Source organism: Nomia melanderi, chromosome 1 (assembly GCF_051020985.1).
Source record: "Nomia melanderi isolate GNS246 chromosome 1, iyNomMela1, whole genome shotgun sequence".
Classification (NCBI taxonomy): Eukaryota; Metazoa; Arthropoda; class Insecta; order Hymenoptera; family Halictidae; genus Nomia; species Nomia melanderi.
Window position 1 is genome coordinate 11,595,533 of NC_134999.1, and position 12,393 is coordinate 11,607,925.

At 39.2% G+C, this 12,393-nt stretch overlaps 1 protein-coding gene across 3 annotated transcripts in view; it reads right to left on the reverse strand.

Moving 5' to 3' along the window:
* Positions 1-1,486: 1,486 nt before the first annotated feature.
* LOC116427695 (octopamine receptor beta-1R) overlaps positions 1,487-12,393 on the reverse strand; it is a 101,884-nt gene continuing 90,977 nt past the window's right edge. For all 3 annotated transcript variants that reach the window (XM_031978353.2, XM_076364840.1, XM_031978351.2), the window contains one exon: positions 1,487-8,852. In XM_031978353.2, coding sequence (XP_031834213.1) covers positions 8,546-8,852 — 307 coding nt within the window. In that variant the 3' untranslated portion in view covers positions 1,487-8,545. The remainder of the gene's footprint in view (positions 8,853-12,393) is intronic.

Genomic DNA, 12,393 nt, shown 5'->3' on the forward strand with positions numbered 1-12,393 from the left:
TAATTACGTATACATATACTTGTTCACTCATTTATAAATAAACATTATTTGATTTTACATTAACATATACATAAATATTCAATGGAAAAATAAGAATGGGTAAATATGAAGCAATCCTCGTTTGTTTGGTTCGTTTTATTCAATCAATAAATCATAATAGAATATAAATTCTAATGACTAGTGAGTACAAAATAAATTATCTACATTTTTCGTAGATGATGGAGAGAGTTGTTTAACTTATGTACTATTCAGTACAGTATATTCCCTATTCCGGTGCATAATTAAAATAAACGGAAAATCGCTAACGTTTCGAGCTCGAAAGCGAGGAAAATTGTTAGATGGTATTTATTCACGTTAAGAAATATGCACTATACAGATTACTGATTAAAAGTTTCATTTCAGTACGCACAGCGTCGACAAAATGGCGGTCAATTTTTCCGTACGAGCGACGCCGAAATTCCCCGCAAAGATGGCGGTCGCTGACGCGCGCCCGGAACGGACCGCGTGCAACGCACATATCCTGTTTAGCCCTCTCAGCTGCAAATTCTCCGTGATAATGGCAAAGCGACTTAACATGCTCCGCGGTGTCGACTATTCCCGGTGTGCGGCGTGTAACAATGGCCCGGCAGCGAGCCGTTCATTGTTCCCGTGCAAAGGGAGAGCCTCCGGGGGCCGACTAGACGCGAAATTGCACTACTTTCTGAGCCGATGTGTCACGTCGATGCGTACGTAGGTAGGTACAAAGCGGGAATATACGAGCTCAGCCTCGGCTATCCAGTTACAAGTCAATAGCCACGACTCGACGGCTGGACAAGGTGTTAGGAAAGTCCTTCTAGGCCGGTTACGCGGTGTTTGCGTCAAACGAGCCAAATTTCAGCGAGATTGGGAACGGGACATTTCCAAAAGAATTTCCACACAGTGAACCCTCGATTTTGTAGCTTGTTGTGGTTCTGTCTGCGTATAACTGTGTGGCAAAAGGTAACTAGAAGCTTTAATGCTACAAAAGAGTAATCGTTTATTATTAGACTTTTATACATTCTGCATAAAGTGGATTTTTATACATTCTGCATAAAGTCATATAGAAGTTTGTATATTCTTGAAATAAGGAATGTTGTGAATGTTGAAATTTTCCTTATACTTTGGATTTTGGAAATTTTGCTTATTATTTAATTAAGTAGGGACTTATAAAGATAAAGATTTGAGAAAGTTTCTGTAGTTTATTGATTGTGGAAAACGACGAAGATAATTGAATGGTTGTTTGTTTCCGTAGAATTCAAAACAAGAATTAGAATGTTAATAGAATCAGCATTTATGTGATTGCAGCGTATGAGAATATTCAAAAATTGCAAATTCACCGGTCCTATTTCGAAGCACGGAACAAAGATAGACTAATTTCGTTCAAATAGTTTCAAGTTAACGGTTTTTTAACGGGGATAAATGAAAAAGCGAAGAAGAGTAAAAGTGAGGAAGAAAACAAGGCGTGTTCACTTTTTTGTAAATTTTATTATTAATACTCTACGCGACTAGCTCGGCACATTTTCAAACGACCAATCGATATATTTATACATAATGTGTATACATAGTTTGTATTTCTTGTGTACAATAACATCATCTGTCGCTACGGGAAAACAGGATTTCATCTTGCGCCCTTACGACCCGCGCGCACTCGCCCACAATTAATCACAAACTTCCAGACCTCTTTCACGCACGACAGCCAATTACGCATAACGACGGTCTAGTTAGTCGAATTCCCTCGTCGCCTTCGACGCGAACTATTTAAAATAATTGTCCGCCCGACCGCTATTGTCGTTTTGAATACTATACACACTCGCTCGCCCCTTTCTCGCCGCGTGATCGCATCGCGACGATAAAATCACGTCTCGGCTTTAATTATCAGGTTTAATTGGCGATCGAACGGTTAAACGGGGAGCCCGATAATCTCGGAGCTTCGCGGTGCACACCGATCCTCTCACGTTCAACGTTGCATCTTTGGATCGCCGGTCAATCGACGTTAAAACCACCGACAAGTCAAAGCGACTATTTACAGAGGTTTCATCTTGATAACTCGATTGCGCAGTTTATTGCGGATCTTCCATAAGTGAATTCCTAAAGATTTCTAAAAAACCGAAAGCAAAACTATATTCTTTATTAATATTCCTATTAATCGATTAAAGTGACATAAAAATCGCGAAACTTTTAAGTATTGTATATTTTAAAATAATTCTTTAGAAGATCAAATCAGGTATAAATTCATAAACATTTCTGATTTGATTGTAACAGATACTTAAACTGAAAAATTTAGAAAGGAATCAGTTTGATTATTTCGATGCTTCTAGCGTCGAATAATTGACTGATAAATAGATTGCATCGTTGAACGTGTTCAGAAGTGTCTCGACCTATTAATTTCCGCAGATGAAATGATGGGAGATGAATAGAAACGAAAATCTTTATTAACTTAACTTAGGATCCGCTGAACGAGAACATCTGTGACCGCTGAACGGGGTTCATGAAATATCAGGACGTTTCGAAGTGCTCGTAAGTTTCCGAGAATTACTGGGAAACTGCTCTCTGAAACGTTGGCGTCCGATCGGCGATATTACTTAAAGGATATTAAACAGACTCGATCAATTTCCTTTTCTGTTTCATATCGCTTCAAATCTTTTGTTCACGAAACACACTCGACGTCTTTAATATATCGGCTGCAACGTTTTTCAATTAAAATATATCATTCGAATTCGAACGGAAATTCGATAACTTTGAAATTATAATATACATATATTACAAACAAATTGTACACTGTACACCTATCACAAGCAAATGTATAATATACAGGTGTTATAAACAAATTATGACGTACTCGTTACGATATTAGGTGTACCAATGAATAGCCAACTTTCTTTTTCTAAAATTCAACGTTTGTGTCTGAGGAACACGGAAACATAGTATCGCTTCTTGCTTCACCTTGTGCTATAGTTAACGGTCCAATTAAAAATATCATATTAATGTTAGTTCATTAAAAAATATAATGAATTATTCATTGGTACACCTGACCCTTTGATATCTTAGGCGATGAATTTAGGCGAAACGTCTTGTAAAATATACAATTACAGATTATATTTATATTTATGTATATGTATATATATATATATCTTTTTTGCTGGGGGATGACGATAAAATCGCTACACGAGACTTACACTTTAATGATTGTTCTGCATTCGAAGTTGCATCGCTGAACTGTACTGATTTCCACGAATCCGAGCACGCGTCCTCGCGCCACGAAATATATGTGAAATATTAAAAGACTGCTGCGAAATGCGTGGAGATCGGTTCACAGGGTTACGAGTCTGATCAAATAGGTTTCTGTTCGTCAAACAATACGGAGTAATTCATCTCGAATTCATCGGAATATACATACATTATGGGTTTCAGGATGAATCGTGGACATGAAGAATTCTTGCATTTATTCGAATGATGTAGAGTACCCACAAGTGAAATTCAAAAATATTTAATCACAAGGAAGATCAATAATATTTTGATCTTAATGAATATTTTGATTGATTCGTGTTACATTTATCAGATCAAAGAAAAAGTAACAACTATAGAAGAAATGAGTGCCTTTCGAAACATATTTGGAACTTTCTAAATCAGCAGGGAAACCAAATCCGTCAAAAAGGCGCAATAAAAATCTAAAATTTGGTATAAACTTCAATAATTACCGAAATTCACAACGAAATTTACGGAATAACTTTCTAGATTATCAAGAACATCAAATCCGTCAAAAAGCTACAAAAAAAAAATCTAAAATTCTATACAGCCTTCAAAAATCACAGAAATTCACAACGAAATTTATGGAATAACTTTCTAAATTAGCGAGGGCTGCAAAAGGCCATGACCGAAATTCGATATTAGATATTAGCAGGGGTCAATGAGGCGTGCAAAAAACCCGGTGAACTCGAGCGTGGGATTAATTAAAGGGAAAGGTCGCCGTTCAGGCTCATCCGGTTCAGAAGGAGGTCCCATTGCCCTCCGACGCTTTCGAAACTCGTTTTTCCGTGAAACGCGCGGTAAACTTGGACAGAGTTGGCATGGTTCGTCGACGAACTAGAAGCCAGCAGAGCCAGCACTCGCGCGCGTGTCCGTAATGGCGCTGATTGTGATGAATCGGCCAGTCCGCCGGTTTAATCCTTGCCTGGCCATCTCTTCCCCGTCCGTAAATCAGCGAATTCTCGAAAGTACTCGCTGTTTACCCAGCAGAGTCTCTCCATCCGCCGCGAAGTTGGATTTTCCCGAGCGAAAATCTCGGTCCAGGTACCACGGCTCCGAGCCAATCTAATTTTTCACTTGGCCCGAATCGAACACGCGCGATAATTGTTTACGAGCAGCTGTTGATATTTACGTTCGGAACGAGGCACACGTCGTACGATCACGTTCTCTATCGATCGAGGCTCACGCGTTTGAATCCGTGCGAACTAAAAGGCAATGTTAAATAATTTTTAAGTCATTTAATTTTTCGAGTGGCTCCGTGTGTAATTAACTTTTGTCTTTTATGGTAGAATTTGAAGTTTCGTTTTGAAAATAAATAGAATTGATCTGGAGCAATTTCAGGTTGTTCAGATTGAGAAATTTGTAATATAATGTTAATTATATGTTTAAATGATTGTTTCCTTTTGTAATTTTTAAAAGATTTGCGAGAAAGTTTTTAAGAAATTTGAAGAAATCGTAGGTGAGCGGTAAATAAATGGCAGATGTTCTTTCGTGATTGTTTTATCATCTCTTCTTCATTATGAGATTCCCAGGCCTTTATCGTTTCAATCTCGAACGATATTTCTCAAAATTAATTTCGTTTTCGTTCATTCCATTAATGTCTCAAGTGAATTGTAAATATTATAAGCATTAAAGAAAGTAATTTAACTTCTAAACAATTTAATCATCAATTTGAAGACACTTCGAAGAAGATACGAGAAAAGAAGTCTTATCGACAAAAAGGTTATTTACGAAAACAAATAATTCTTGTTTGAAGAGAATCGCCTCAAGTGCTCTTCAAGAAAAATGCCCGGAACTTTCAGCAACGGAGATTTTTCATCTGCAGTGTCTAGATACTTGCATGGCCTCGTCGAGGATCAACTATATTGTTGTACGCAGCCCGTGAAAAATTTATCGTGGTATTCGCGCGGGCCGTATATAAATTTTCGTCTGGCAGCAATAACTTTTCTTCATTCGTCAAAAAAAGAAACCGTTTCCCGGCTTTTCCGCGATGCTCCAAGAAAACGTCGGAGGTATGTACGTTCCCGAGTGGTTTCTAAAATTTCTAAAGTCGTCATACGTGCGGGCTCTTAAAAGCTTCGTGATATATATTGAAAGAAAGTGCCTTGTCTTTCTTCCTGGCCGACGATTTTTCAGAACACCCATCCTTTTCTTCGTTCCGGCGCGTCGTGCACGTTCCGTTCGCTTTTCGTGGAACAGAGAAATTCCGTTGCGACAATAAACTCGATTATGCAGGAAATTCTATTAAACGTTCGAGACGAACATACTCATTTCTCATTTAAATCAGTTCCGAGTACATTCCATCTTCCGCGATTTGTAAGAGACCTTCGGGTACACATGTACTTGTGTAAGGTCGTTATCGATGCATTAATTGATGAAATAGTTTCACTGCGTTTCAGTTTTTAGTGTATACTACAGAAACAATAGGATATTGAAATATTGTAGCTGAATAAATTATTTTTAGAAGAAAATATAGAGCAGTTGTTTATCGAGATTATTCGTGCATTTGTAAAATATTTAGAGATATAATAAAATATATGTGAGTGTTTATAAAATTTGTATGATCGGTATTTTTTAACTTATTATTGATTGAAGCTGCAACGTCTGAAATGAATTATTGTCACTCGTATTTTGGGAATCTAGGTAATGAACATAATTTGTTAATGAACTGTTGAATGAACCAAAATTTCGCTTCGCTTTACCAATAATTCGATCGCCAACTGCCGCGACAAGAACCCACTTCGATTCCATTAGTCACCAAAATGGCGGCGTACCTCGCTGACCACGGCCACCGCCGCTTATCGAACTGGCAGCGTTCACCAGTAGATCTACGCTTTATCGTTCTACCATTAGTCAAATCGCGCCAGTCCAGCCCACATAGATTCGAAGTAATCTGTACTGCCTTCGCGTTGGATATTCATTTATCCTTTAATTCCTCTTATCAACATGGACCTCGACCCACGTTGTACTTCCACGCTTGCGGTGAAATTTTCATGTCGCTGGCAGCTTGCGGTACACTTTCCACGAATCCTGAGACCTAGTTTCACTCGGCTCCTCCTTGTCTGACTTTAACACGTTCGCTGCCGCCGACTCGGTAACAATTTCAACAATGATAATCTTTCGTCGAATGCAACGTATCTTTTCTAATCTCTTGCGATGGAAATTAATTCAGAGATTTTCGTTTATTAATAATTTTGTATAGAATGATGCATTTGAAAACAATCTAGTATGTGTAACGCAATAAGACCATCGATGTGTATAAGACGTTATTGACAATTTTCGAACAAAAAGTTTTTCCGGCGGAAGAGGTTAAGGAGTCCCTGAAATGTTTAATACGCAAGATTCCTCAATCTTCTGAATCGCAATCAAAATTTCCATGAAATTACCTTCTCCTTTTATACGCGGAATAAAAAAGTCGTCACAAAAGTGTGACACTTTGTTAATAAACTCTGTATAGACGGGTAGATTCATCAGTCCAGGACTCATTCCTCTACGAGGCAAATCCTTCGGTTGATCTCAGCCTTTAATTAAGCGAACCGTGTGTCCTAGACCAGGCCAGCCGCTTTTGCTTTATTTAGTCAATTAAACGGCAACGTTTTCCTGGAAATACGGTGACGTTCGCTTTCGGAGTTCCGGGTTATTGAAAGTTTAATTAATGACGACGCATCCAGACGCGTTGGCGGTTTACGCTTAGGATTATTCCTCGCGGAATTAGGACTCGAACAATTGAAACAGTGGATCAATTTTTAGTAACATTTAGTAAAAATCTAGTGATCAATGATTATATTAATCAATACTTTATTATATTTTTATATTTTCAATTTTGATTCTTTATCTCAAAAATGAATCAAATGTATTAGTTTTTATATTTTCATACTTTGTCTTAAAAACGAATGAAATAAATCTCTGTTAGAACTTCATACAAATTTTGAAAAGAACATGAAACAAAGGTTCCAGAAAAGTTGATACATTTAGAGCTTCTGCCAATTGTTTTCGCGCTATCCCCAACCAATCGCTCGGAGCTTTTTCCATTCAGGCGCCGATTCGTCTGTTCCCCTGTGGGGAACGGGAATGAAGAGGGCAGCGCGAATTTCCGGGGGCGACGTTATCAAGGCAATCTTAAAATATTACTCAAATCAGATGATCAATCTGGCCGACAGCGGGGCGGCCGCCTCATTTGCAGGCTTGATAAAACGCGGCCCGGCAGAAATAGACGGAGAGTCTGCAACAGCCAGGCATCAACCCTTAAAATAGGTCGACCGCGCCGTCGAGATTTCCTCCTTTCAAGACGCTTCCTCGGGCATTAAACCTCCTCCTTTAATAACGTGTAACTTGACCGGGCCGACATCGATGCCAGCCGCACGTGTGCGGCCGCCATTTTTTCGGAGGTAACCTAACCTCAAAAATAGGGATACATAGCGTGTATAGCGTGAAGTAAATTTTTCAATGCAACATTACCGAATAATTTTGACCACGGTTCCTTTTACGTCAGACTTATACTTGACCCGATCAAAATTGAGAAATTAATGGATATTGACTGCTAGGGAATTCTGGGCGCGATATGTTTGGATAGATGATTTATTCATGTCCACGATACCTAGTAGTCCATCTTGTTATTGCTACATTGACCCTTTCGCTTCTGATTTATCTTGTTTCGAAGTTTGCAGATTACTTAGAGAGTCCATTATCGCAGCAACATGTTATCTTTGGTGACTGTGCAGTCGAACAACTTTAAATTCTGATGGATTGAACGGGTACAATAACTTAGCAATCAACGTGGTAAGTTTCAGGCGTGTTAAAACCTTTCAACTTTCCTTGGAATGTACCGAAGAAAGGCGAAAAAGTTGAAAATATAAAAATACAAAATCTTTGAGTCTTCGTAAACTATAAACGCGTAAGAATGTCTTAATATCCATGGTTTTCGATTATAAGGTGGCACAATAGTGTATCCGAAGAAGCAACTGACAATTATGTTGAAAAAGAAAGCTTTCCGAAAGCAAAGATTCAGACACTCGTGCGCCCCGCGAACAGTCGAACAGTCAAGTGAATCCTAATTAATGAGCCGACTCGCACCGCGACCGCTAAGTACACGTAACTCGTCGAATACATTCGGATACTCGGACACACTGACCATCAGACACACAATTGGACTACTCTCGCCCACCAGGAGTGACTACTATACACGAATGAAAAGTTAACAGTTGTTGATTCGACGATTGTCCCGGTTGATATAAGACGCTCAGCGTCCATGATCGAATAGTCCTCTACGAGGTATGATGATTCAGATGCATGCCTCGATATGCACGTTGGTCATCTCACTAGTCCTCAGCTGGTTGTTCACGTGCAGCTCCGAGGACGCGTTGCTGTGCACCAGGTCCTGCTTCCTGTGCACCTGATGCAGATCCCGTACCGGGCCTATCGCTACGCAACAGCTCTCCAGCGTCTTCTTGAACGCAGCGCGGAAGTCCCGGTTGAAGTACGCGTAGATTAACGGATTCAGCGCGCTGTTGAAGTAGCCTACCCAGAAAACCACGGCTACCACCGCATCGCTGCTCTCGCAGGTGTCGCATAGTGATGTGATGATATACCTGGTGACAGAAAATTAGAAAAAAGTATTAAAACTTGGTAGATACTCTTAACATCGCAAAAGTAGATTATCAAACTCGTTGTCAAGGTTACAGTTAGCCATGTAATGAAAATAAGACATATTGATAGTCTAGAACTGATTTAAACTTTGGGGTCTGGGGTTTTCATTTTGCAGAAAAAGGAAAGTGGAGTTTGCTAATCGTAGAATTAAAATATGATATTCACAAGAGTTTTCTCCCTAGAAGGTTGCTACGCTCTCTAGAACCCCTCAAATAGAGCTATGTGCTTAAGACCTGACTAAAAGCCTCCAGCTATGGTACCAATAACACAGGGATATCGCTCTAAGTCTATATCACCTCTAGATTATAATATCTAAGTATCATAAAAAGAAAAATGAAAATTGTTCATCTTAATACGCTGTCAGGACCAGTGGTGGATCATAGCTAAAATTGGTAGGGGTGCTGCTCCAGGAAATATTTAGCCTCTGTTTTAAAATGTTTATATCTTTTTCATAAACTCGGGGATGATTACTGACATTACGCTTATGGATTATATACTATACATGATATATATCATACTATGTATAAAGAAAGAATTAAACAAAAAAAACACTCATTATGTTAAATGTTATCGATAATATCAAGTGGAAATTGAGGCTGCTGCAGTTCCACAGTGCCTATACGCGAGCCGCCACTGGTTAAGACGTAAGAAACCCAACAGTGCAATACCAACGAGACCAATTTCAGTCCATATCAGTTCTAGCCTATAGCGTCCAGGTGTCACAGAATGAAAAATGAAGATTGTTCGTGTATTTCCAACGGATTCGAATTTTCTTAAAACACCGCCAAAGGTATTCCCCGAAACAGCGAGTAATGATCGGCTCTCAGCATTTTCCCCCGCTTCTCCGCGCGTCTACGCGCAACGTGATTCGAATAAATGGGTCGCCGGGCGAAGTCAGAGATCCCCGCTTCAAGCCCACGCAGCACAGCGCTTGTTCGTTTCATTGTTTCGGATCTCAACGGGAACTTTCGAGACGTCCGCGCAGATTGAAATATCGTTTCGGATAAGCGGCGAGGAGCTCCGCGGCGGGGCTCGCGAATTTCCTTGCCTAATGGTCGTCGCCACTTTTCTTCGAGTATGTTTTAGGAGGCGGAGTTTCCGGAAGTTCGGTATTGCAGTTCTATTGTCTCGGGAAGTTCAGCTCCGAGCAAAGTGGCTTGAGGAGGGTGTATGGTATTCGGTTTGCCAAGTCGTTCAATATTCCTGGGAATTATTCGTTTCCCGATATTTATGGTAATAGCTTAAGCTTTCCTTTGTTGCACGATTACGTGTTCGAGCATCTTGAAATTATTAAAAATGAAATGTTAAGTTGTGTATTAAACTTCGAAGGAGGTACCTCCTCGTGTGAATTAGCTACAATTCATATTAATATATGATTGCTGACAGTAGTCTTTATTGTTTTTTTCTTCCTTTAAATAGAAACTAATTGAATAACAAATTATTTATATTTCTGTAATTGGTAAAATTGGTAAAATTGGTGAAATTGTGTATTTATTACATGTATATACTTTATTGTTGCCTTCGAAACGTATTTATCCTTCTGCTCAGCAATGTTATGTCTCCGGTTACGTAATAGAGGGACAGGTAATAAGAAGGTAAGCAAAAGAAAGGAAAAGTTTCCAGACGACCGACGCGTTAGCATGCACAGACAAGGAATGCAGCCCGATTCGATTTCCCTCGCAGGGAAAAATGCGATCGCTCGCACGGAAACGGGGATCGACCTTCACCCCGCCACGTCCAATTTTATCTGAAACTATACGTAAGGTCGTGCACACAATTGATATATCGATCGCAGGCCAACGAATGCAAACACAACAAAGAACGCGTGGGCCTACTTCTCGCGGGCCGAGCTGCGCGTGTGTGTGCCTATTAAGAAAATTGAATGTAGCTGGAATGCGCGCGTATCTCGCTGCGATCTACACGTTCGGCCATTTTGTGGAAATTTCACAGTTCGCCGAAATGGTCGACGGGAAATTGGTGACTCGACATCATGTTACTTCGCGTGAAATTGAGAATTATATTTATATTCGACTTTAGTATTACTAACGGAAATTCCTGTATCAAACAACGTTGTTTCGTTTCTAACAAAATTGTTTCATTTAAAAAACTGTCCTATCGTATTTGTAGTAGAAGTGACAGGTTAGAAATCATTTTATAAAATTCCCTTTTCAAATACATTCTTCCGACAACGAGTTTCCTCGCAATTACCTAAAATAATTATTGTTTTACGAAAAATATGTGATCAGTCAATAGTAAAGTAGAAATTTAATTTTTGAATTGCCCGTAAAGTTAGAGAAGATTCATGGGAACTTCAAATGAACGTTTCAAGTTATGGTAACAAAAATCGAAGATCCGTGTTTGAAGAGTGATTAAAAATTTTCAGTTGAAATTCTTGATCCCCGAGCGACGCCTTTCCGTTTCGGTGCTGCTCCGGAGCCCTCTAAAGAGGAGGGTTGCTCATTAAACGACTTCTCCGTGACACCCAATGAGGCTTCGCGAAAGTGCTCTCAAGAACTTTCCCAATCCCTCAGAATTGTCGGACTTTCATCCCCTTTCCTATCGATTCTGTCCCAAAGAGGCTCTTGTTGGAAATAGAAGGGCAGATTTTCGAGGATCTTGTTTGACTGAATTTTCAGTGAATTCATAACAATCGCGCGTTGCTCGAACCGTCCAAACTTCCGTCAGAATTTATTAACTGAATACATAGTTTTCAGTGTGTTCCGTCTCTAATATTTCGTACGCAATTACCTCGGATTTTAACGGGCACGTTCAACGCTGAAGTTCCGAATGAGCATTAACAGTTTTCAGTTATCGTCCGTTCACTTTGCTCACGGAAATTGATAATATAACGAGTGACGAGGTAATAATTACCTCAGAAGGTAATACACGCTCGACTGATTAATGCTTTAACCGAAGTTCACCCTACTTCGTTCTAACTGGATGAACCGGACTCCAGAGAAATTTATAATTAGAATTGTCAGCTGGAACATTTTACAGTATGAATTCTCACCGTGAAAAGTGTCTGATATAATTTTAACATGATTGTGCAAGCAGTTGCAGACCATATTCACAATAAAACACTAACTGCTTAACTAATCAACTATCTAAAACCTTCAATTGTCATCAACTTAAATTATCTCAAAAATAACCATCCAATTACCACAAAAGTCCATTAATTATACTTTCAATCACTCCACTCTGAGACCATCCGTTGCAAGCTTTCCTTCCATAAAACAAAACTTTCGAAAAAATGAATTTTCACGTAATTAAAAAACAATTTTACACTTATTACTCCAGTCGGCAGTATCACTGTCAAAATTTTGCGATTTTATTATTATTGCGTGCTTAGAGTTGACTAAAAATTATTCGATAATATTCTTCATGCGATAATTGTTAAAATTGATAAACTTCAAAAAAATACTTCGTTTACGAAAATTGCTATAATATACCTCTAATTTCACTCGAAACCCCTCGATTATCAAG